This window comes from Taudactylus pleione, unplaced genomic scaffold (assembly GCF_031769625.1).
Source record: "Taudactylus pleione unplaced genomic scaffold, aTauple2 ptg000061l, whole genome shotgun sequence".
NCBI classification, from domain to species: domain Eukaryota; kingdom Metazoa; phylum Chordata; class Amphibia; order Anura; family Myobatrachidae; genus Taudactylus; species Taudactylus pleione.
The window spans coordinates 20,723,234-20,750,770 of NW_028284463.1; the positions used below are offsets into that span (position 1 = coordinate 20,723,234).

General features: G+C 47.9%; 1 protein-coding gene and 1 non-coding gene across 2 annotated transcripts in view; both read right to left on the reverse strand.

The window, feature by feature from the left end:
- CHTF18 (chromosome transmission fidelity factor 18) overlaps positions 1-27,537 on the reverse strand; it is a gene marked incomplete at its 5' end in the record, with an annotated part of 67,800 nt that overhangs the window by 18,043 nt on the left and 22,220 nt on the right. Inside the window, 3 exons of the mRNA XM_088465002.1 lie at positions 24,226-24,375; positions 26,024-26,248; positions 26,837-27,005. Coding sequence (XP_088321128.1) covers positions 24,226-24,375; positions 26,024-26,248; positions 26,837-27,005 — 544 coding nt within the window. The remainder of the gene's footprint in view (positions 1-24,225; positions 24,376-26,023; positions 26,249-26,836; positions 27,006-27,537) is intronic.
- On the reverse strand, positions 16,293-16,457 carry LOC148535140 (U1 spliceosomal RNA). Its single transcript, XR_015876474.1, has one exon. It is a non-coding gene; the product is annotated as a U1 spliceosomal RNA (small nuclear RNA).

The window sequence follows — 27,537 nt, forward strand, 5'->3', positions numbered from 1 at the left end:
ACGCAGAGCTGGGGAGGGGAGGGGGAAGGTATAGATTTCCTGTTTACAAACACTTATCGCCCATCAATTATTCAACCAGGAAAGTGAGCAGACACCGGCACGGCCTCCAAACATCGATCACAGATGAGCTGGTAACATTTTTCTTGAAGGAAACCTATTGATCTTGGCAATGTATGTGCACAGGCAGGTAAAGGGCATCTATCAGATGTGTCAGTCCTCTGCTATCACAGCTGCTGCTAATCATTTACTACCAAAATATGATCTATTAGCACTTAGTACACACTGCCAGCCATTCACCACTGCTGTGTGTATTACATGTCTCCAGCACATCCTCTATGGTGTATATACAGAGTAATACATGTCTCCAGCACATCCTCCTTGGTGTATATACAGAGTAATACATGTCTCCAGCACATCCTCTATGGTGTATATACAGAGTAATACATGTCTCCAGCACATGCTATAGACTAGGATCAGCAGCGGCCTCTATGTTGTAAATACAGGGCCTCATTCTGTAAAGATCGTAATTGCAAAGCTGCACGCAGGCTATAGATATATGAAGTATGCACGCAGGCTATAGATACAGTCAGGTCCATAAATATTGGGACATTGACAGAATTTTCATATTTTGGCCTCTATTCACCACAATGGCTTTGAAATGAAACAAACAAGGTGTGCTTTAACTGCAGACTTTCAGATTTAATTTGAGGGTAATTACATCCAAATCAGGTGAACGGTGTAGGAATTACAACGGTTTCTATATGTGCCTCCCACTTTTTAAGGGGCCAAAAGTAATGGGACAAGCTAAACAATCCTAAATCTAACTTTCACTTTTTAATACTTTGTTGCAAATCCTTTGCAGGCAATTACAGCCTGAAGTCTGGAACGCATAGACATCACCAGACGCTGGGTTTCATCCCTGGTGATGCTCTGCCAGGCCTCTACTGCAAATGTCTTCAGTTCCTGCTTGTTCTTGGGGCATTTTCCCTTCAGTTTTGTCTTCATCAAGTGAAATGCATGCTCAATCGGATTCAGGTCAGGGGATTGACTTGGCCATTGCATAACATTCCTCTTTTTAGCCTTACAAAACTCTTTGGTTGCTTTTGCAGTATGCTTCGGGTCATTGTCCATCTGTGAAGCGCTGTCCAATGAGTTCTGAAGCATTTGACTGAATATGAGCATATAATATTGCCCGAAACACTTCAGAATTCATTCTGCTGCTTTTGTCAGCAGTCACATCAATAAATACAAGGGAACCAGTTCCATTGGCAGCTATACATGCCCACACCATGACACTAACACCACCATGCTTCACTGATGAGGTGGTATGTTTTGGATCATGAGCAGTTCCTTTCCTTCTCTTCTCTTCCCATCACTCTGGTACAAGTTGATCTTTGTCTCATCTGTCAATAGGATGTTGTTCCAGAACTGTAATGGCTTTTTTAGATGCTGTTTGGCAAACTCTAATCTGGTCTTCCTGTTTTTGTGGCTCACCAATGGTTTGCATCTTGTGGTGAACCTTCTATATTCACTCTTGTGAAGTCTTCTCTTGATTGTTGACTTTGACACATATACATCTACCTCCTGGAGAGTGTTCTTGATTTGGCTAACTGTTGTGAAGGGGTTTTTCCTTCACCAGGGAAATAATTCTTTTGTCATCCACCACAGTTGTTTTCCGTGGTCTTCCGGGTCTTTTGGTGTTGCTGAGCTCTCCGGTGCATTCTTTCTTTTTAAGAATGTTCCAAACAGTTGATTTGGCCACACCTAATGTTTTTGCTATCTCTCTGATGGGTTTGTTTTGATTTTTCAGCCTAATGATGGCTTGCTTCACTGATAGTGACAGCTCTTTGGATCTCATATTGAGAGTTGACAGCAACTGATTCCAAATGCAAATGTCACACCTAGAATCAACTCCAGACCTTTTACCTGCTTAATTGATAATGAAATAACGAGGGAATAGCCCACACCTGTCCATGAAATAGCTTTTGAGTTGATAGTCCCATTACTTTTGGCCCCTTAAAAAGTGGGGGGCACATATTGAAACTGTTGTAATTCCTACACCGTTCACCCGATTTGGATGTAATTACCCTCAAATTAAATCTGAAAGTCTGCAGTTAAAGCACATCTTGTTTGTTTCATTTCAAAACCATTGTGGTGGTGAATAGAGGCCAAAATCTGAAAATTCTGTCAATGTCCCAATATTTATGGACCTGACTGTATTTGATGTATGCACTCAAGGCAGCTTTGCAATTGCGATCCTCTGCAGATATGGTAATGCGGCAGGGGGCATCACTCCTCCTATGCATTACTACTCAAGCTGCGTTGTTCAACACAGCATCGGTTAATCTACGTACCATTGGCCTGCTGTGGTGACCCATAGGGTCCTGCAGCCGGCCGCCGCAGTTTAGAGGAAGATGCCAGGAAATCTCCGTAAGCCGACGAGATCCTGGCCTCTTCCCTCCCCCCCCCCCCCCCCAACGGCGGAAACACGCCTCTGTTTCAGGTAACAGAGGCTGTCGCCAGCCCCTCCCCGACCCCAAACGGCAGCAGACTGTTAATCACTGACAGTCTGCTGCAAGCGTACTCGCAGACCCATTCTACACGTGCACAGATTCCCAAACATGCTATAGAGGATTAGAGAATTACACATCTCCAGCACATGGATATATACCAGGGGTGGGGAACCTAAGGCCCAGGAGCCATATAAGGCCTTCGGAATAATTTGTTCTGGCCCTCTGAGCTTTTTTTTCTGCTAGCCTCATCTGGCTAGCAGGGTGTCTAGAATGGCACACTGCAGCCAGAATCTATGCAGCAGTGCCACCTGGAGCGTCCTTAGGACATGTCAGACGGTCACACCGCTGCCCTTACAGCTCCCCGGAGCATCCTCAGGATGCTCCCGGCATTACTGTAATCATCGCCGATTGTGGCCCCTAACGTGTTTGATGTAACACTAGGGGGTGTGTGGCCTGTACGGGGCCCGTGAATAATGTTATATATATCAAAAATAAGAGTTATGGTATAACAGACCTTTGTTAACTCTTTTTCTTTGAGGTCCACAGAAATTACCTTGGGTATGCAGCTGGAGTGATCCAGGCACCAAACTTTAGCTCCAAGGATGCCCTGTGTCCTCCTCCATACATACCCCGCCCCTGGCTACAGGCAGTCCGTTTATCAAGCCCAAGCAGGAAAGAAAAAAACTGAAAAGGAAGGACCCTTGCATTCCAGACACACACTCTGTAAGAAGAGGGAATCACAGAAATACAACAGAAAATAATTTCCCAACAACAACAGGTGCGTTAGGGTGGGTGCTCTGTGGACCCTATGGACCTCAAAGAAAGTTAACAAAGGTATGTTAAACCATAAATCTTATTTTCTTCCTCGTGGGTCCATAGGGTCCACAGAAATTACCTTGGGATGTCCCAAAGCAGTTTCCTCCTATGGGCGGGGGATGCTCCTGTATCTCAGTAGAAAGGAGAATCCTACGCCCAAAGGAAGCATCCTGAGAGGCAAATGTGTCAAACGCATTTGACAACGGTGTGGACGGAAGACCACGTGGCTGCCTTGCAAATCTGTTCAGCAGAGGCACCCCGTCGCACCGCCCACGAAGGTCCAACAGATCTCGAGGAATGTGCCATAACGTAACAACAAGATCAGCTTGTGTGTAAGCCTGAGAAATTGTCATACGCAACCATGTGGCCAAAGTCTGTTTGTTAGCTGGCCAGCCTCGCTTATGACAGCCATACAACACAAATAAAGAATCTGACTTTCTAATGGAGTTGGTGCGATCTACATAAATATGGAGTGCACGGACAACATCCAGTGATGCTTCACCAGCCGAAAGGCCAGAAGCTTGTAAAGCCAGAACCACAATTTCTTAATTCATATGAAATTGGGATACCACTTTAGGAAGGTACCCCCGCCCTAGTACGAAGAACAGCTCTATCCTGATGAAATATTAAAAAAGTAGAGCGAAAAGATAGGGCCGCCAAATAAGAGACCCTGCGAGCCGAAGCGATAGCCAGAAGAAAGACAGTCTTCGCTATCAACCACTTTAAATCTACTGATTTCAGGGGTTTGAATGGGGGAGCCTGCAAGGCCCTAAACCACCAATGTCAAATCCCACGGGGCTACCGTGGGGACAAAGGGAGACTGAACCCTCAGAACACCCTGAAAAAATATTCTTACGCCAGGCAATGGGGCAATCCTTCTCTGAAACCAAACTGAAAGTGCAGAAGCCTGAACCCTCAGGGTGGCCAGACGGAGACCTCGGTCTACACCCGCCTGAAGAAAAGAAAGCCCTCGAGAGACCCTAAACACCTTCGGGTCATATTTCCTCAGTTCACACCACTGAAATAACGAGTGCCAAATTCCGTAATAAATACGGGCTGGGGAAGGTTTCTGTGCCTTCAACATTGTCTGAATTACTGAATAGGAGAACCCCTTTGCCCTTAAGACGGAGGCCTCAAGAGCCATGCCGTCAAAGACAGACAAGGAAAATCTGGATACAGACAAGAGCCCTGTATTAACCGTTCCGGCCTTAGAGGAAGAGGCCATGGAGTATCTATGGAGAGACTCTGTAGGTCGTGAACCAATGGCGTCTGGGCCAAGCCAGAGCTATCACTATTACTGTAGCGCTTTCCTGTTTGACCTTCCTGATGACCCTGGGAAGAAGGGAAAACGGAGGAAACAGATACACCAGTCTGAAGCTCCACCTCACTGCCAGAGCGTCCACAAACTCGGCTGCAAAATCCCTGGTTCTGGACCCGTACATGTGAACCCTGTGACTGCGTCCTGAGGCCTACCTCTTGAAGACCTCATCTGTCCACCAGGCTCTGAAACACCTGTGGATGAAGAGCCTACTCTCCGGCCTGTATATCTTGCCGACATAAGTAGTCCGCTTCCCAATTTAGTACTCCTGGTATGAACACCACCGATATTGCCAGAAGGTGACATTCTGTCCAGACCAGAATGTTTGACACTTCCTTCATGGTAGCCTGGCTCCGCGTGCCTCCCTGATGATTGAGGTAGGCTACTGCAGTGGCGTTGTCGGATTGTACCTGGACAGGCCTGCCCTTTTCTAGTTTCCTGAGTCTGAACAAGCGTTCTGAATACTGCCCTTAATTCCAGGATATTTATGGATAGAAGACTTTCCCCTGCTGTCCATTTTCCTTGAAATGTGTGATGACCTGTCACTGCACCCCAGCCTCGGAGGCTGCCATCGGTTGTAAGCAGTACCCAATCTGAAATCCAGAATGGACGACCCCTGTTGAGATGACACGTCTGCAATCACCAAGACAGGGACAGTCACACTTCTGGCGAGAGACTGATCATCTGTGCCCTTATTGAGTGGTACTCCCCATTCCAATGAGAGAGGATTAACATCTGCAATGGTCTGGAGTGGAACTGGGAAAATTCCACCATGTCGAAGGTCGACACCATGGATCCCATTACTTGCATTGCTGTATGAATAGAAACCGCTCGGCTGTGAAGAAGCCTGCGTATCCGCAGCTGAAGGACCACAATCTTGACTTCAGACATATAAATCCTTTGAGCCACAGAATCCACCCTTGCCCCTAAATGCACCATCTGCTGTACTGGAAGAAGCGATGACTTTTTCCAATTTACAATCCACCCATATCTGTGTAGACATCCTACTGTCTGTCCGAGATGATGCTGCAATTCTTGTGACTACAGACCCAATATCAGGAAGTCATCCAAATATGTCAGAATCCTGAATCCCTGGCGCCTGAGGCCGGCCATCATTACTGTCATGATTTTGGTAAATACCCGAGGGGCAGTTGATAAAAAAAAGAGCCAGTGCCTGAAACTGGAAATGCTCCTGCATGACTGCGAATCGCAGGAATTGTTGGTGGGATGGTGCAATTGGTACATGAAGTTAAGCATCTTGAATATCCAAGGATACCATGAAATCCCCTGGTTCCAAGGCCAACACAATCGATCGCAGAGTTTCCAAGCGAAACCTTGATAAACGTGTTGAGACCCTTTAAGGTTTACAATAGGCAGGTGAGACCCATTGGATTTTTGAATCAAGAAGAGATTGGAATAATATCCCTTCCCTAATTGATGCACTGGAACCGGGATTATTACCCCTGACACCAGCAGGGAGTGTATAGCCTGCTGAAGGGACAAGGCTTTCGCAGAATCCGCTGCCGGAATTATGCTGAAAAACCTTTGTGGGGGACTTCTCCAGAAAGTAAGGGCGTACCCCTGGGAGACTACCTCCCAAACCCAGGCATCTGTTGTCGTAAGATGCCAGGTGTCTGAAGACTGAAGAAGTCGGCCTCCTACCCTGGGATCCCCCAGAGGGAGGCCCGTCCCATCAACAACAGACCTGACAGCCAGACAAACATAGCAGGTTGCAGCTGCTGAGAGGACCCCAATATTGCGGCTGGCCCAGGGGCCGCCAATCTATCCGCAACCTGTGCCATAATCTGGGAAAAGGAAGCCAACGGGGGCTCCTGCCCAGAAGCTGGTAGGTTTGACAGATGTGGCGACTCCTTAACACAGTGGCCACATAATCCATCCTGCATGAAATCCTGAGGTGACAACCCCGCTTTATAGGCCATACATGACACCAGCACAGGAGCTCCAGCCATCTGTCTTTCAGCTTCCTTGGACATAACAATATCTCTATTTATATGCAAAGTCTGAGTACAAAATGTGACAATGTTTCACACCCAATATATCCCACACCTGCAGTCGAGGGTTTAATGAGGAGAAACAGCAGTGATAGATTATGACTGACAGTTATTCATAAAAAAAGGCAGCATAACACAGCAGATTTCAGAAAGTCACATACAATGCACATAGATACATAGTTGATATATATTATAACTATATGCACCAAGCTCTTGTTAACAACTACCATAAAGCCCCGGTAGTGTATTGAGCTCTGTATGACTTGATCACCGTAGAGAGAGGCATACAGGGAGACTGACCCAACTTCCTGAGACCTAGCCACCGAGAGCACATGAGAGTGGTCTCTGGCCGACTCCTATAGAAGGAGGCTGGGTGGAGCAACCAGGACACGGGAATTTTATACAAATTAATTTTAACAAATGAACCAGTATTCAGGTCAGGGGAGGGGCAGCCAGGGGATAGCGTACCTCCCTTTATGCTGTACGGATCCACCTGGCACACTGACATGGCCGCCACCATTAAACCCATTGCTGTCAGGATCCCTCATGACCCACTGACCGCATGGTCCTCCTGCACCAAATAGAAAAAAACTGACTGCCTGTAGCCAGGAGCGGGGTATGTATGGAGGAGGGCCCAGGGCACCCTGGAAGCTAAAGCTTGTTGACTGTTTGGTACCTGGATCACTCCAGCTACATACCCAAGGTAATTTCTGTGGACCCTATGGACCCCGAAGAAGAAATGGCCCTTGGCAGAAAAAAAAGTTCCCCACCCCTGCTATAGAGGATCAGCAGCCGCCTCTATGGTGTATATATAGATTACTACATGTCTCCAGCACATACTAGAGAGGATCAGCAGCCGCCTCTATGGTGTATATATAGATTATTACATGTCTCCAGCACATGCTATAGAGGATCAGCAGCAACCTCTATGGTGTATATACAGAGTATTACATGTCTCCAGCACATGCTATAGAGGATCAGCAGCCACCTCTATGGTGTATATACAGAGTATTACATGTCTCCAGCACATGCTATAGAGGATCAGCAGCCAATGGTGTATATACAGAGTATTACATGCCTCCAGCACATGCTATAGAGAATCAGCAGCCACCTCTATGGTGTATATACAAAGTATTACATGTCTCCAGCACATGCTATAGAGGATCAGCAGCCACCTCTATGGTGTATATACAGAGTATTACATGTCTCCAGCACATGCTATAGAGGATCAGCAGCCAATGGTGTATATACAGAGTATTACATGTCTCCAGCACATGCTATAGAGAATAGGAGCCTCCTCTATGGTGTATATAACAAGAGATATGGGCCCTCATTCAGAGCCGGACGCTCTGAGCAGAGCGCACGCTCTGAATGAGGGCCGGCCTCCATAATTATGGAGCGTCCTCCTGGACACTCGTATAGCTGTGGGTCACCACCCACAGCCTATACGAGCGTGCAGGGTGATGGTCGCGATGGTCTTGACCATCGCGACCATCGCCACTGCGAGCTGGAGCCTGCGGTTGAGTTTCTCAACCGCAAGGCCCAAAGTGATTTTGGCTCTATCAGAGCCAAAATCACTCCCACTGACATCACTAGTGATGTCAGTGGGCCGGCTTCTGACGGTAGGCGTTCCCTTGGGAACGCCCCCGTCTGGGAAGCACGCCCCCGGCACGCCCACCAAAGGGGGCGTGCTGTCAATCAACATCGACAGCACGCCCCCTTTGATCAGACACAACGAGCGAAGGAAAGTCCTTCGCTCGTCGCGTCTCGCGCATGCGCACGACGGAGCTCCCTCCGTCGTGCGCATGCTCAGTGCACACCATCGACCCACTTGCGAGCGGACAGCCGCTCGCGAGTGGGTCTGAATCAGGCCCATGGTAAGAACTTACCTTTGTTATCTCTGTTTCTACGAAGTCCATAGGGTCCACAGGGTTGACCTTGGGGTATAGCTGGATCTGGATCCACGGGCACCACGCAGTTAAAGCTTTCACTGCTCCCAGGATGCACTTGGGTCCGTAGTCCTCTATACCCCGCCCCCGAGCCACAGGCACCTCAGTTGGTAAGCAGCCAAGGCCGGAGGAGGAGACTAAACAGAGAGAAGGAAGACTGGAAGACACAAGAAACCATACTCACAGAAATGGGAGACGGAAAACCGGTGACCAGCCACACAGCCCATTTGAAGCCAGGTGCGTCAGGGCGGGCGCCCTGTGGACCCTATGGACTTCGTAGAAACAGAGATAACAAAGGTAAGTTCTTACCATATCTCTTGTTTTCTACTTCAGGGTCCATAAGGGGTCCACAGGGTTGACCTTGGGGATGTCCCAAAGCAGTTCAACTAAGGGCGGGGACGCTCCTGAGCAGAAAGGAGAATCCTGCGCCCGAAGGAGGCATCCTGAGAGGCAAAGGTGTCAAACGCATAAAACCTCAAAAATGTCTGAATGGAAGACCAAGTGGCTGCCTTGCACAGCTGAACAGCGGAGGCACCACGTCTAGCAGCCCAAGAAGGACCCACAGGCCGAGTGGAATGAGCCTTAACAGAGGCCGGAACAGGTAAACGTTCCTGTATATAAGCCTCCCTAATAACAGAACAAAGCCAACGGGCTAACGTTTGTTTGTTGGCAGGCCAACCCCTCTTATGAAAACCAAAGAGGACAAACAAGGAATCGGACTTTCTAACCAAAGCAGTCCGATCAACATAAATTCGTAGAGCACGGACAACGTCCAATGAAGCCTCACCAGCTGAAAGATCAGGTGACTGAAAAGCTGGCACCACCAGTTCCTGATTAATGTGGAACTTAGAGACAACTTTAGGCAAAAACTCAGGACGAGTGCGAAGCACTGCTCTGTCCTGGTGAAAAATTAAGAAGGGGGGACTACAGGAAAGCGCCCCCAACTCAGATACCCTCCTGGCCGAAGCAATTGCCAGGAGAAACACAGTTTTTAGTGTTAACCACTTGAGGTCAATAGACTCAAGAGGTTCAAAAGGAGGTCCCTGCAGGACCCGAAGAACCACAGCCAAGTCCCATGGAGCCACAGGAGGCACAAAGGGAGGTTGAATCCGGAGCACACCTTGGAAAAAGGTGTGATCATCAGGCAAGGTAGCGATCCGTCGTTGGAACCAAACAGACAGAGCCGACACATGAACCTTCAGGGAAGCAAGACGTAAGCCCACATCAAGACCGGACTGTAGAAATGCCAAAATCCTAGAAACCCTGAACACCTGAGGATCAAAGTTTCTGGACTCACACCACTGAAAGTAAGTGTGCCACACCCTGTGGTAAATCCGTGCCGAAGCAGGCCTACACGCCCTCAGCATGGTACTGATGACAGAGGTAGAAAAACCCCGGGACCTTAAGACGGCTGTCTCAAGAGCCACGCCGTCAAAGACAGCCGACCCAGATCCGGGTAAAGGCAGGGCCCCTGAGACAGCAGGTCCCGACGCTGAGGCAGAAGGAACGGGGCGTCTACGGACAAGCTCCTGAGATCGGAGTACCAAGGACGTCTGGGCCACGCTGGAGCCACCAGAAGAAACGTGCCCCCGTCCTGTTTGATTTTTCTGAGCACCCGAAGCAGCAGGGAGATCGGAGGGAACAGGTACGTTAGGTGAAACGTTCATTTCACAGACAGCGCGTCCACTAGGCTTGCGCCTGCATCTCTTGTCCTTGAGCCGTACACGGGCAACTTGCAGTTGTGACGGGAGGCCATCAGGTCCAACTCCGGCAGTCCCCATTTGTCCACGAGAAGTTGCAACACCTCTGGGTGAAGCGACCATTCCCCGGGATGCACGTCGTGACGGCTGAGGAAGTCCGCCTCCCAATTGAGGACTCCTGGGATGAAGACTGCAGAGATCGTCGGAAGGTGGCACTCCGCCCAAGCCAGGATCTGAGACACCTCCGACATCGCAGCTCGACTGCGAGTCCCTCCCTGGTGATTTATGTACGCCACTGTGGTGGCGTTGTCCGACTGCACCTGAACGGCTCTTCCGTGAAGACCGGTGCCTGATGACAGTAGAGCACGGTACACTGCCCGCAGCTCTAGAACGTTTATGGGAAGGATGGCTTCCTCCGCCGACCAACGGCCCTGAAGAGACAACGAGCCTGTCACTGCCCCCCAACCCCGGAGACTGGCATCTGTCGTGAGCAGAACCCAGTCCGGGATCCAAAAGGGGCTGCCCTGGATGAGATGAGCTGACTGAAGCCACCACAATGCCAGAGACCGGCGCACTTCCGGGGACAACACCAGCATCTGGGTTCTGATCCGGTGAGGTAACCCGTTCCATTCCGATAGAATCTGCCCCTGCAGGGGCCTGGAATGGAACTGGGCAAATTCCACCATGTCGAAAGCCGACACCATGGACCGACACCCTGCCACTGCTCAGGCAACTGTGTATCCTCAGTTGTAGGGAGGACGCCCTTTCCGGAGTCAAGAAAATCCTTTGTTGACAAGAATCCAGAAGTGCTCCCAGATGGACCATCCGTTGAGATGGGACCAGAGAGGACTTCTTCCAATTTATCAACCACCCGTGTGCTTGAAGACAAGCAATGGTCAGGTGGAGATGTCGAAGAAGCACCTCCGGGGAGCTTGCCAGCAGCAGAAGATCGTCCAGGTACGGCAACAGTCGTATACCCTGACCCCGAAGGTGGGCAGCCATAACTGCCATCACCTTGGTGAACACCCTCGGAGCCGTGGAAAGGCCGAAAGGCAACGCCCGAAATTGGTAGTGATGGTTCAGGATAGCAAACCTCAGATACCGCTGATGTGCCGGTGCTATGGGCACATGGAGATAGGCGTCCTTGATATCGAGGGAGACCATATAATCCCCGGGTTCCATTGCCAGAATGATGGAACGTAACGTTTCCATCCTGAACCTGGGAACTCTGAGGTATCTGTTCAGAGACTGCAAATTCAGGATAGGGCGATGAGAACCATTGGGTTTCTGCACCAGAAACAGAGTAGAATAGTACCCCGTCCCGCGCTGAGACTGCGGAACGGGAACAATGACCCCAGCTTGTAGCAAGGATTCTATAGCTACCTGAATCTGGCCAGCTTTGGTCTTGTCCAGAGAAGGACTCGTGCAGAAAAACTGGTGGGGCGGCCTGAACCGAAAGACAGGGCGTACCCCTGAGAGACTACTTCTCGAACCCAGGCATCCGTGGTGGCATTGTGCCAACACTGGGCGAATTGGAGAAGTCGGCCTCCCACTCTGGGGTCCCCCAGAGAGAGGCCCGTCCCATCAGGCAGCAGGCTTATCCTCCTGCTTGGAAGAAGGGCGCCGAGCACTCCTCTTGGGCGTCGAATGTATCGGGAAGGACTGGCCCTTGGCCTTACCCTGAACCCGAAAGGACCGAAAGGCAGAGCTCCTCACTTTAGCCGGCGCAGAGGCCGAAGGGAGGAAAGCCGACTTGGACTTAGCCAAAGTATCCACTATCTTGTCCAAATCCGGACCAAATAGTAAATCACCATTAAAAGGCAAGGCCTCCAGACCCTTTTTTGAATCTGCATCAGCCCTCCAGGACCTCAGCCACAGGGAGCGCCGAGCAGACACCGCTGCAGCCGACACCCTAGAAGTGAGCAGGCTGGCATCCAAAGACGCTTCCCCGATATAGGAAGCTGCATCCCGAATCTGTCCCACTAACGCTCTCTGGATATCCGGAGCCTCATCAGGAAAGGTATCCTCCAAGGCATTGGCCCAGGCCTCAATGGCTTTAGCCACCCAGGAGATAGCCATGGACGGGCGAGCCACCGCCCTGGAAAGAGAATAAATGGACTTTAAACAAGTCTCCACCTTCCTGTCCGTGGGATCCTTCAAAGAGGAGATAGACGGCAATGGCAGCGTCGCGCTTTTGATCAAGCGGGTAACGTGGGAATCCACCGCCGGCGGAGTCTCCCATTTCCTGCAATGAGCTTCAGGAAAAGGATAGTTCGCCGCCAACCTCTTCTGTGGATGGAACCTCTTACTGGGTAATTGCCAGGCCGCCGCCATTTGATCAGACAGGGGGAACACAGTTGAAGTCACCTTGGCCTTTTTAAAAACAGGATTTTGGTACTTACCGATAAATCCCTTTCTCCGATTCCACAGGGGACACTGGAGTTCAAGACAGTGGGGTATAGACGGTGGTAGAGTAGAGCCTGGCACTTTAAATAATTCAGAAGTGTGACTGGCTCCTCCCCCTCTATGCCCCATCAGCCCCAGTTTAAGAACTGAGCCCGAGAGGAGAAGGAGGACCATAGGAAAACGAGGAGAAGGAGAGGACCACAGAACGGAACAAGACCCGAATGAGGGAGAACAGAGGAACCAACTGCAGGGAACATATGCAGTCACACAACCTTATAAGAAACCAAACAAAATGGCAGGTACGCAGCGCTGGGCGGGCGTCCAGTGTCCCCTGTGGAATCGGAGAAAGGGATTTATCGGTAAGTACCAAAATCCTGTTTTCTCCTTCATCCACTAGGGGACACTGGAGTTCAAGACAGTGGGGACGTCCCAAAGCCAACCTCCCGGGTGGGAAGCGCGGAGAACTTGCCGAACCCTTGGCAAACCGAAAACCGGGATCACCAAGAACCGTAGGCCTAATGGAAAGGCAAGAGCTGAAGATCAAGTGTTGTAGAGCAGAGGAGACAATCAAGGCTCCTTGCTAAACAGCCATAGAAATTCCACACCTTACAGCGTAAATCGAATGGAATACTGCTAGCAAGAGAACAGCCGCAGATGAAAACAGCTGAACACCGTAAGCTCAGCCGAAACAGACCAAGCACGAACCAGAGTTGAACATGAGAAGCTGTATAATTTGGAGACAGCAGAATCCCAGCACTGCTGGACATAACTCATATAGTTATACATATAACAATACCAATCTACAGATACAGAGTTGATCCTGTCCACAGACTCCTAACAAGAGTATACAGGGAGCAAACGACAAGACCGAACAGTCGCCCTGGACCATTCTTGAGGTCCAACTACTACAAGGTTGGCAACCAGAGTGAAACCATAGAAGTCTCCCATAAGGATAGAGATCCCAATGACATGAGGCAGAGGCAGCTCTGAAAGAATCGAGACCACAATTCCTTTCAGAGCGTCAGACAGCAGTACAATCAACTCAGAAACAGAGGGAAAAACAGCAACTGAAACCTTGCAGCTGGAAATCCCCATACCAGACCACTGGCAGAATGTCTGGCAGCCCATCAGTTGTCTGCCTATTGAGTGGTTACTACTGCCTGGGGCGGGTCTCGAATTAGTGTATGGGGCATCCCAGGTGGAGACCTTACAGCACAAGCCACTGTGCCGACCTGAAAAGAAACCCACAGCAACAAACTCCAAACAACATCCAACATGATGGAAGTGCGTAGGCAGTATCAACTGCTGTCCTGAACATAGTATAAAAAACAACCCGGTTACCCTAGCAGTTAAAGAGCACGGATGCAACAGTCACCCAGTGAGAGCTACCAATATAGGGAAGCAACCATACAGCAAGGCTACAGAACTAGGACAACCATAGAGGTACCCATCAGGTACCTGTCAGTGTGATGAAAATATTCACAGTACTGAACAGGAAAACCAACCAGGCCCCCTGCGTGGAACATAATGACTGTCACGCTTTAATGTAAAGATGTGCATTAGCCCACAGGCGCTACAGTCACAGTTCATTATAACCCCAACAGAAGAATAAAGTGACATTCTCAATGTTGGAACTATGCACGCCAGGAAAGCTCTAAAGGGTAGAGCCTACTGCTAAAAAGAGCGGATGGCTACTAAGTCTGCAGCTAGGATGCATAAGGGAGAATAACGGCTATGTCGTGTCAGGTTGCATGAAATCGGAGCATCTTCCGAGGCAATAGTGGGGTACCGCTTACCTGTGAGCAATTAGAAGCACTCTAGAAACTATGTAGAATGTCACTGACCTTCTCCATCTCACAGCAACCCGTCACATCGGGAATAGAGAGTAGCTTCAGTGGGCTAAAAACCAATGCTCCATAGCACAGTCTTCAGTCTGGCGATGTTGCCGTAGGAGAGACTGTAGAAAACTAGCAAAATGTTAGTGGTAACAAGAAGGTCGTACTACAGGACTCTATACCTGAGCTTGTTCCATTAGGGATATGTATCCTTATATAGATTATACATATACCCCAAGCACGGTCTGCTAGAGTAAGTATTAGTACATTAACACTTAGAATGGTTAAGTGCGTATTAGTCAAGAGGCGGGATAGTGAAAGAATTAAATAAGACCCTGTACTGGTCAAGATACACATAGAAATATTACATATTTGATAATGGATCCCACCAGTGACCCTTGACAATCATAGTGTTCACAATGAGGGATTAAACTTGAACCGCAGGGCCCATGATTTACTGGATACCCACCAATCTAATCAAGCCAGGCCTGACCCTGCCTATTCGGTGGGTGGCCCTAGACCTTCACGCACAGAAGTGTGGTCTGTTGTCATTTAACCAAGTAAGCCCTGAGGATGGAATAGAATCTGGATTTTTATGTACTGATAGGAATGTACCCAGGGGCCACTTTATAGCCTCATTTTATTGAGATATGCGACTAAACAATAATATGGAGTACAGGAACCTATACAGAGAAAGGTACCTGTACATAGACATAGAATGCAATAATTATCCCAAGTAAAAAAGGATATATCTGTAAAGAAAACCCCAGTTAGGGCTAAAAAAAAAAAAAAAACAGGTGTTTCCCAATTATTAGGAAGTAGTCATACGAGGAACATGAATATATCGGTATACATACACACGTACACTTAGACAAATAGTTGCATGAGAAGTCAACATAGTAAGTATACTTGTCCGACTCCTGCACCAGGAGATCATTATGCTCTATATAATATATAAATATATACATAGTAGGAACCACAAATAGCGGGACTCCGAGACTTAAATAGTGATCAAAAAGGTATATCTAAACTATGTTGAAACAAACAGGCCGACGTTTCGGGGGATACGTGCCCCTTTGTCAAAGCGAGTATATATACATACACCTATATACACATACATTGTAATAATAATAACTCCCCCAAAAAGGGGGCGCCGTAGATATAAACTGACAGGAACAAAACTGTAACCCCAGAAGGGTGTAAGTGCCTATCTTATATACATGTGTGGACTACCAGAAGGCTCCCAGACAAGTATATGGTGCATATTAGAAGCCATGCCTTAGGGAATTGTGACTATCACAATGTAAACTGCAGAACATGACTCTAGTCTATAGAGCCAATATAATATATTATAGCCTACAGCTTCTGGTAATCCCAGCTGGCTTCCCATCTGTGGAACTAGAGGTAACCTAATGATTGCGGAAGCATAGGTATACCCACACATATAACAAATACATTCATAAATAGTATGTGTAAATCGAAGTTGTTGTACCAACCCACCGCAGCAGGAGAGTCCAGCCTCCAATTGCAGTATCTTTCTTTTTAAAATATGCAAGGTATCAGATATAAAACTGATAAGAACAAATCCTACCCTTGCCTTTATGGCAAGGATAAGAAGCGATACATATATATATATATATATATATATATATATACATACATACATACACATATACATACACATATATACACATATCGCATACATGTACCCTCATACAAGGTCACAGATAACGATAATTTATCCAGGAGAAAACGTGAACGCAGTCCCCCACTTCCACAAATTATGCAGTCGAGATTTCCGCATTTTGAGAAATCATCGGGGGTCAGCACACCCATGGTGCAATGGATGCGCCTCGCCCTGAGAGAACCACCTTTGTGATCATGGTATCTCCCCTGCCAGGTAAGTATGAACTGTGGCTTACCTCCACGCAGGGAGACTGCTGATGTGCTGTGTGTCCTCTGTAGGCCTGATATTTTAGCAGCGTGCTGTCCCAGACTGGTATAGATCCTGGGAGCCTTCTGTCCTTGCCTTATCAGGTGAGCCATTTGAGCTCCAGTTGAACCCACCTTTTCAAAGTGGGGATCAAAAGGACGACCTCAGGTCAATGAAGTATACTGCATTATATTTAACGAATACAGGCATATTTGTCATGCGGAGGGCAAAGTGACATGGACACAGCCTCTGTATTAGGCTGCGGCATGTTCCTCCCTGAGCTAGTGTCAGGGGTCCAGACACTCACTCTATAATAGTGGCGGCGGGTTGTAGAGGTACTGCGTCAATAACATCTGACATTAGTGAGTACTGATTAATTTCTTAATCAAACAGCAGCCATCTTGAGATAGACAATTGTAAAATAGTCGCAACTATCTCTACACAGTGACATCACAATGACATAGGGCAGCAGATAGGATAGTTGTGGAGTCGACAGTTTTGAAGTGCTCTCCCCTACAGAATATAAGTACATTACTGCTAGATAAAGTACTAACAAGTTCATTGCTGGAATCTGACCACCATATAGGAACTACAGAAATGAGCCAAGTTCTATATGGACCATGCCACTGCGTGACTAAGTAAGCAGGAAGACTGCTACACTGCGTGCATAATTTGTAAACAGCTCAGTATGCCTCAGCATTGTACTATAATAGAGACCAAACTAGGTTCTATCTAGATTCTACAGCTATGCACAGGGGAGACTATACACATAGGTCCTCTTCATCTATATATTTATTAACAGTTCTTTCATTGGAAACATCAATAGAACAAAACTGGTTTTAACAGACAGTATATATAAGCAGGAAAGCCCCATATATATACACATATATACTTATACATACACTTAACTCATGTAGGCATGTATACAACGCTACCCATATTGCATTATGTCATAGGTAGACAAATGTGCTTGGAACTAACTCCAGCAGCGGTACAGTGAGTGCAGCATCTTCAGGCACAAACTTCTACCCTCTCTCTGCACTGCAAACAGCTGCCTCTGCAAAGTTACAGACTGCCTGTATTCTGTACAGTGACAGTCTCTGCATATGCCTGCGCTGTAGTGCGCGCCAACTGAGAGGGAGCAGTAACGGCTGCCGGACCTAAGCCACGCCCCCTCACTGCCGGGAGTAGAGCCCCGGCGCTATTGCATCCGGTCTTAACCGGCAATAAACTAACCCCTGCTGCTCACCACTATGGCATAGAGCAGAGGGAGGAGGAGATCACATCGGCAGCAGTCACACAGCGCTGTCAGACTCTTTTAAGTGAGCCAGCGCTGACTCAGCAGTGCAGGGATGTTAAGAGATGCGCCAGCAGCTCGTAGAAAGGCATTGCACAGCGCACCTATGTAATTAGACTGTCTGAACAGTCTCCCTTGATGGGTATCCGCGCTATATGCGCGGTAGCTCCGCCCCTTGTAATAACGCTAGCGGCGTTATACCAGGAATCCAGGACTGTATGAGCCTGGGAGGGGGCGGAGGGGCCGCAGATCTAACTCAGTCCCACGCTAGTCAGGGGAACAGAGCTATACTTACCAGCTGCTGGCATCAGGACTGCGGCTAGGCATGGGGAAGCACGGACACAGCTTCTATATTAAACTGTGGCGTGTCCCTCCCTGAGCTACTGCCAGGGTGCCTGGGACCCGGACACGCACTCTTTATTAGTGGTGGCGGGTCTCCTGATGCCTCCATGTAGCAGGCTGACAGACGCAGCACTCTGTCAGCCTGTCCTCAATGCTTGTTGAAGCTATGAAAATAAATAAAAGTTAAAATAAAAGTAAAATTACTAAGAGTGGGCTGGAGCTCAGCCCTATGTGACCGGCTCTTCTCGGGCACATTTCTAAAACTGGGGCTGATGGGGCATAGAGGGGGAGGAGCCAGTCACACTTCTGAATTATTTAAAGTGCCAGGCTCTACTCTACCACCGTCTATACCCCACTGTCTTGAACTCCAGTGTCCCCTAGTGGATGAAGGAGAAATTAGGAAACTTCGACCTAGGAGCCGGCGCATCATCCTCAACATGTAGGATAGCCCGCACCGCCCTAAGGCTGGAACATTAATGGAGGACTTAGCTTCCACCTCCTGCCCTATGGCATCAGAGTCAGAGTCCTCATGGATTTCTCCATCATCTGAGGACACTTCCGAGTCCGACAACTGCGCAGCTAGTGAATTCACAACCGGACGTTTAGACGCCCTTGGTGGCACATCACTTTGCAACATCGACTGAAACGCCGAGGATGAAGCCGCCAGACTCTATACGGAGCTGGAGAGAACATCCACCCAAGGCGGAGGAGCCGTCGGAGCAAAACTCTGCAAAGGCACTACAGACTGACGCGTCACTGGGGGAGACTGCACATACACAGGCAGTCCCAGGTAAGGACCCACAGTCTGGGCCCCGGGGGGAGACCGCAATATTTGCGGAACACCCGGGGAATGGGGGATGGTGGGCTGAGGCAACGCCCTAGAAGGGACCGCTGATGGGACCGATAATCCGTCCGCAATAGATGCCAGCACCTGTGAAAACATCGCCCAAGGAGGGTCCTGTGACACAGGGGGGTTGGAGGGGCCCGGTACCAGCTGGCACCGCCCGCACAGACCATCCTGAGAGAAGTCCTCCCCATCAACTCCAGCAGCACAGCGTCTGCAGGAAAATAGCACAGGGGCCACAGAGCGCTCAAAATCCTCATCAGACATGATACCGTAAATACACGAGAAATACGTATCACCAGAGGAATTACGGTTTTAACACCCGCGCACTCACCAGTATGCGACACAACAGCCCAGATATGGTACTGTGTAGCACACAACAGTATGTGACTGATCCCACAAATACGTGATTTATATAAGTGAGAGTATCAGAAAAAACGCCCTTCCCCCACACACCTGCGGGCCGTAGGAGAAGGAAAGGGATAGGTATAAGCTGACAGTAAGCAGAAATAAGTCACAGACAGGCAGCACTAGCAATAGTCACATACAATGCAGAAAAGTTAGTACTCACTGCACCTTCCGCTACAATCAACCGCCCAGATTCAGTGTCTGGGAGGGCTATAGCGCTGTGTACACTGTCCTTTAGCAGGGGAGAGAGGTACACAGGGGGACCGGTCCACTTGATACCGCCTGGGAGTCTGCGATGCCTGCCAGTAAAGATGGCCGCCGGAGACCTCAGAGGAGGAGTGGCCGAGAGATAAGAGCAGCTCAGTGACGCCAGACTGCTAGTTGAAAGGCGCGCTGAGCTGAGGGGAGGAGCCGCTAGACAGGGAAGGCTGCCTCCCCTGGCTAGCAATTAACCCCCAGGTTGCCGGTCCCTCTACCAGCCTGTTACCCTGGTGGTCTAGCGGACACGCGGGGTATTCCTCTATAGAGGGGGAGCCCGCCGCCGCCGCTAGCACCTCCGGTCTGTCCCCAGAGACCGGAGGCTTCTGACTGCATATAAAGTATCCGGCTTACCTAATCCCTGTCGCGTCCGGCAGCAGTCAAGGGAGTCCCCAGAGCCCGGCTAGTCCAGGCTCTGGGGTCCCGCCGCGATCCCCAGAGCTGTACTGGCGTCGCGGCGCCAGCGGGGAGAAGGAGCGGCAGCGTGGACGTCCTAAAGGACAGTCTTGATGCTGCCGCTCTAAAAGTGTAAAAAAAGTAGAAAAAAATAAAAAAAAATTCTCTTTTAAAATAAAGCTTAGGGGCTGCTCCTGCAGCCCCACTGCGACAGGGTGACCCGACTCCGGCCGGGCACCAACTAAAACTGAGGTGCCTGTGGCTCGGGGGCGGGGTATAGAGGAGGACGGACCCAAGTGCATCCTGGGAGCAGTGAAAGCTTTAACTGCGTGGTGCCCGTGGATCCAGATCCAGCTATACCCCAAGGTCAACCCTGTGGACCCCCTATGGACCCTGAAGTAGAAATACAGAGTATTACATGTCTCCAGCACATACTATAGAGGATCAGCAGCCAATGGTGTATATATAGATTATTACATGTCTCCAGCACATGCTATAGACGATCAGCAGCCAATGGTGTATATATAGATTATTACATGTCTCCAGCACATGCTATAGAGGATCAGCAGCCGCCTCTATGGTGTATATATAGATTATTACATGTCTCCAGCACATGCTATAGACGATCAGCAGCCAATGGTGTATATATAGATTATTACATGTCTCCAGCACATGCTATAGAGGATCAGCAGCCATCTCTATGGTGTATATATAGATTATTATATGTCTCCAGCACATGCTATAGAGGATCAGCAGCCACTTCTATGGTGTATCTACAGAGTATTATATGTGTCCAGCATGTGCTATAGAGGATCAGCAGCCAATGGTGTATATTTAGATTATTACATGTCTCCAGCACATGCTATAGAGGATCAGCAGCCAATGGTGTATATACAGAGTATTACATGTCTCCAGCACATGCTATAGAGGATCAGCAGCCAATGGTGTATATACAGAGTATTACATGTCTCCAGCACATGCTATAGACGATCAGCAGCCAATGGTGTATATATAGATTATTACATGTCTCCAGCACATGCTATAGAGGATCAGCAGCCGCCTCTATGGTGTATATATAGATTATTACATGTCTCCAGCACATGCTATAGACGATCAGCAGCCAATGGTGTATATATAGATTATTACATGTCTCCAGCACATGCAATAGAGGATCAGCAGCCATCTCTATGGTGTATATATAGATTATTACATGTCTCCAGCACATGCTATAGAGGATCAGCAGCCACTTCTATGGTGTATCTACAGAGTATTATATGTGTCCAGCATGTGCTATAGAGGATCAGCAGCCAATGGTGTATATTTAGATTATTACATGTCTCCAGCACATGCTATAGAGGATCAGCAGCCAATGGTGTATATACAGAGTATTACATGTCTCCAGCACATGCTATAGAGGATCAGCAGCCGCCTCTATGGTGTATATATAGATTATTACATGTCTCCAGCACATGCTATAGACGATCAGCAGCCAATGGTGTATATATAGATTATTACATGTCTCCAGCACATGCTATAGAGGATCAGCAGCCATCTCTATGGTGTATATATAGATTATTACATGTCTCCAGCACATGCTATAGAGGATCAGCAGCCAATGGTGTATATATAGATTATTACATGTCTCCAGCACATGCTATAGAGGATCAGCAGCCAATGGTGTATATACAGAGTATTACATGTCTCCAGCACATGCTATAGACGATCAGCAGCCAATGGTGTATATATAGATTATTACATGTCTCCAGCACATGCTATAGACGATCAGCAGCCAATGGTGTATATATAGATTATTACATGTCTCCAGCACATGCTATAGAGGATCAGCAGCCGCCTCTATGGTGTATATATAGATTATTACATGTCTCCAGCACATGCTATAGACGATCAGCAGCCAATGGTGTATATATAGATTATTACATGTCTCCAGCACATGCTATAGAGGATCAGCAGCCAATGGTGTATATTTAGATTATTACATGTCTCCAGCACATGCTATAGAGGATCAGCAGCCAATGGTGTATATACAGAGTATTACATGTCTCCAGCACATGCTATAGAGGATCAGCAGCCAATGGTGTATATACAGAGTATTACATGTCTCCAGCACATGCTATAGACGATCAGCAGCCAATGGTGTATATATAGATTATTACATGTCTCCAGCACATGCTATAGAGGATCAGCAGCCGCCTCTATGGTGTATATATAGATTATTACATGTCTCCAGCACATGCTATAGACGATCAGCAGCCAATGGTGTATATATAGATTATTACATGTCTCCAGCACATGCAATAGAGGATCAGCAGCCATCTCTATGGTGTATATATAGATTATTACATGTCTCCAGCACATGCTATAGAGGATCAGCAGCCACTTCTATGGTGTATCTACAGAGTATTATATGTGTCCAGCATGTGCTATAGAGGATCAGCAGCCAATGGTGTATATTTAGATTATTACATGTCTCCAGCACATGCTATAGAGGATCAGCAGCCAATGGTGTATATACAGAGTATTACATGTCTCCAGCACATACTATAGAGGATCAGCAGCCGCCTCTATGGTGTATATATAGATTATTACATGTCTCCAGCACATGCTATAGACGATCAGCAGCCAATGGTGTATATATAGATTATTACATGTCTCCAGCACATGCTATAGAGGATCAGCAGCCATCTCTATGGTGTATATATAGATTATTACATGTCTCCAGCACATGCTATAGAGGATCAGCAGCCAATGGTGTATATATAGATTATTACATGTCTCCAGCACATGCTATAGAGGATCAGCAGCCAATGGTGTATATACAGAGTATTACATGTCTCCAGTACATGCTATAGAGGATCAGCAGCCACCTCTATGGTGTATATACAGAGTATTACATGTCTCCAGCACATGCTATATAGGATCAGCAGCCAATGGTGTATATACAGAGTATTATTTAGAAATACTGTTCGCTGTTACACAGATGTCACCCCTTATTAGTGCGCCAGGTCCCGTGCAACTCAGTTTGCCCAGAGCGTCTCTTTGCCAGAAATTGTCTTAGTGGCAAATGTAAGTGACAAATCGTATTACAAGACTGCAGTGAATAATGCGACAGGCGACACTTGTATAATCTATGTGTGACTGGGTCTGACTCTGTATAGGAAGTGTTACAATGCAGCAGCCGCGGCTTTTTCTCGCGCCAAAGTTCCGTTGTGCTTCGTATATAGAGTCAGTCACACACAGATATACAGGGGTCACATATCACATTAATCTGTGCAGTTCCCTGTAGCGGTTTGCGACTAATACACATTTCCAGGCGAAAAAGACACGAAAAAAGGCACTAGGCGCAAGCCGAGCCGCACAGGACCTCGCGCCACATGGTCGTATTGAGGCTGACAGTACGAGGGGGCACATCTGACTGTTGCTCTTATTTGGGCAATGTATTGCTGCATATTTACATACAGACATTTTGTGCATACCATGAGATGATAAACACCGGGTACACTGTATACATAAGCTCAGCAGCACGAGAACAAGTGTTGCTGTATATAAAGGGTCTGAGACTTCGGGCCTAAAAAGGAGTCTTCAGTCTAATTGCCTTGGCCCACCCGGAGACAGATTAAATTGCTTTTTGTTCACATCAATTACAATTAAATTAAAAAGGACATGAGCCTAGGGCTTACAGGTCCAAATAAAAGGAGCATAAAAGAAAATAACCTCAGACCCTCGGGGAGACAGTGACCTTGTGTGACATCTCTGCATTCAAGAGAGCACAGCGGGGCTGAGAGACTGTCAGGGCTTGTAACAGTCTGTGGAGCCTGAAACGTGTAGTCAGGATCACAGTGCATTGCATACACAAATGTGCACAGTGCTTAAAACCAGAGGTGGGCTGGCTCTGCTGGGACTTGTAGTTCCACAATAGCTGGGGAGCAAGACACTGCTTCGTACGCAATGCATAAAATAAATAAACACACACAAATAGCTGCAAAACGACACATTCCACGTGGATTAACTAATGCCTAATGGAGGCCCTGTAAACAGAATTATAGCAAGCCACACGCACTACAGAATCGCGGACGCCCAGCGATTACCAACGCATAAACAGAATAAGGCTACTTAGCCCGGGAAGATGGCTGTGCAGGGCCCTACCGAGGAGAGGAGCCCGAAATAAGGTGCTACTTACAGGGCGGAGCTTCGGAGAGATGACATCAAGCAGAAGGCACAGAGCATCCAGGACCAGGGAGTCCGGTCCCACACGTGTGCGGATGGCGGGAGTGATCTCACACAGCATGGCGTGCAGTGTGTTCTGCATCTGGTTCAGTTTGGACTGGGCCTGAGCAAAGAGCAGAGAAGACATGCAGCCATCATTAATCATAGAGGGGACCCGTCATCATCAAAATGCCATCTTTATGTAAATACAGGGGGAACATTATGTCTTGATCAGAAACTGAAAATGGACCCCGCGATGATTAGAATTGTGAGTAAGATTAGGTATTACAAATAAAAACATTTTCAAGCCGAACTTCAAACTTGTGCAGGACTGAGTGCTGCACCCCCCCTCAGGAGGTTTCCATTTAGTCCAAATAAAAGCCCTCACAGACAAGTATTTTAGAATGACAGACCCATTAGAGAGCGTTTTCTGGTCCCCAAGTGACTCTGTTTGAATCTGCAATACTTTACATAATTCTGTGACCTGCTAGCACCATCTACAGGTTACTACAGAGTACTGCAACAAAACTAGGGGACCCTAATCTTAACTAGGACTAGCCCATCTAAAGTTACACTGGAAGATCTGTCATACTCTCCATGCTGATGTGACTGTTAAACGTCTAACTCTCAGGGCAACCTGTTGCTCTAAACATGTCAGCATGCCTTAGCACAGTTTTAGCAAGTCCTAACCGCAAACCTGTAGTAGGGCATGCTAGGGGAATGGGATTGTAAAGCCGGCGGTTCAAATCCCGGCAATGCGAGGCCGACAGGAGGTAACCCCAACAGCGGAGGTAAGTAAAGCTAACCCTCCACTCTTCCCCCCCCTAACCCTCCTTTAGGGGTGCCTAAACCTAACACCCCACTCCCCTCTCCCTAAACCTAACTCTCCCCGGGGGTGCCTAACCCTAACCCCCCCTTCCCTTAGCCTAACCCTCCCGGGGGGGGGGGGGGGGGGGGGCTAACCCTAAATCCCCCCGGGAGCCTCCTAACCTAACACTCCCCCCCTGAGTCTAAGAGGACGGGGGCGCCTGGACTTTCCTCATTCGGTCCCACGTCGTCCTGGATTCCAGCTTTGGGATTATGACAGGCATTGGTATCTCAACATCTGTCATAAATCCCTAGCTGGCATTCTGGCGACGGGATTGTGACTGGAACACACAACTATATCCCCATGCTAGGATGTGTAGTTCCAAAGCAGCTGGAGTGTCACAGGTTGCCTACTGGTGTAATCAGATTATTATTAATTTTCACTAAAGCCTTTCACCAAGACTTTGTACCCTGTATGGAAATATGAAGGAAAGTTACAATAAAAAGACAAGAACTCATCTGAAGCGTTTATCAGAGTACCACTTCTAGGCAAGATACTGCCGCAAACATACAGATTAACAGTAAACAAGGGCGCAACCGCTCTGGGGACACCGGCAGGTGTGTTTATTCAGGAGATACAGGTAACGGATCAAGGTGTCGTCTACCCCTTCTCATAAAAGCTGCTGTCCGGTTAACCCTTTAATATATGTAAATAAATGCTTTTTTGCATTTTAAAGGGAGAGCACAATCCTTACTGTGGATTACAAGGCTATTCGAGGTCACCCAGGAGCTCTGTGGCCATATAAAGCAAGAACACAGACATGGGATTATACAGGTGTTGTATACCAGAGTTTAAAGCTTCCACAAACGTCACTTTAGTATTATAAATCTATGACACGATTACAGTTCCTCGGGAGAATGAGATTTTTTACAAGGCAACTAGAAGACAATGCCCCTGTACGTACCTCATAGTGGACGTTGGGATAGGCAATTCGGGGTATGTTTGAGGCTGCAAAGAAAAGATGGAAGGCAACTGGGAGGAAAGGCAGGTATCTCATGAGCTGGAAGTTCTGCCCGTGCATTATAGTGTTATTAACTATGTCTGTGAACTCCAGCCAGTCCAGTGCTGAACAGACCGTGCCAAAACTCGACTCCTTCACTTTCATGTTTAAGAAGTTATCATATAGTCCCTGCAGAAAGGAAGATATATTAGAACAGTGGCGGAAACACGTCGGCCAAAGAGTATGAATACATTCGTACAGATGTGTCCACATACACTTTTTCTAAAATTGCGCCAAATAGCCCTGTTCGGCATACCCTGGACTTTGCGAATCAGTATTCTTTTTTAAATATGTATATTATTCGAAATACTAATGAGACAGAAGTACAATGCAAGGGCACACAGACTACTGGCGCTCGCATTTCGCGCAACTCGGCCGCAAATCTGGGTAAAAAAGGCCAAATACAATGTTCCGGTAGAGTAGCCGCACCATGTATTATGCCACGTGTCATCGTGCTTAATCTGCTACTTTACACAGATTCCTTGGTGACAAAAGTACTAATCTAGCGTGCCTTGAACACCGAGTGACTTTGTATGCGGTTACAGTACGAATACGACGCATCATTTAAGAAAAACTACAAATCGCTACCCGTGGCAGAGCGTCCAGGTCTTGAGAAGTGTCTCTCGCACCGTGTGGCCCAGACACGCTAAGTGAATGTGGGCACATCTGTAACCAGGATAAAATCACCCCACTATAGACAGACGGCTGAGCGCTTACCATTGTTAGCTTCTCATACTCCCCCGTGGCGGTGGTAAGGTGCAAGATATGGTGAAACCTTTGGGCCATAACGCTTAGTGGCGTTCTGCCCAACACATTGAGGGGATCATTCTCACTTCCTGGAAGGTGCTGGTGGTCTGAAGTGGAAAGATCTTGACCGATGCGCTTTCTGGGGGCAGAAAACGACTGTGTGAGAAGCAGGGGCCGAGTAAAAATGAACGGCATACAGATAGATCATGAGCAGGATAGAACAGGGGTCAGCCAATGGCGTTCCTCCTTCTCACCGCTAACGTGTGTAGCCTAGCTTGACAATCTGCATAGCTCATGTAAGTTATTACCTGCAGCGCAAATGTTTTTAAATATCTTTCATAGGTCTTAATTCACACCTCAGAGGCAACACTTAGCAGGAATTACTTCTTCGTATAACGGTCTACGATGTCAGACTCCACAAGCGTAATCCCCTACGTTGCTTCTGGTCCTGCCCATTACTACGTCAGTTTTGGCTCACAGTCTGAAAATTCTCCCTAGATAGTTTGGTAAATGATATCCCATTCACAGCAGAATGGGCTATATTTGGGATGGTACCTAGCACACAAAGGACTGCGGAGGGGATGTAAGAAGCTGCTTTTAGCAATTAGTGCTGCTGCCCGAAAAGTTATTTTGCAGAATTGGATTTCAACTTCTCCTCCTTCCTTGCGGGA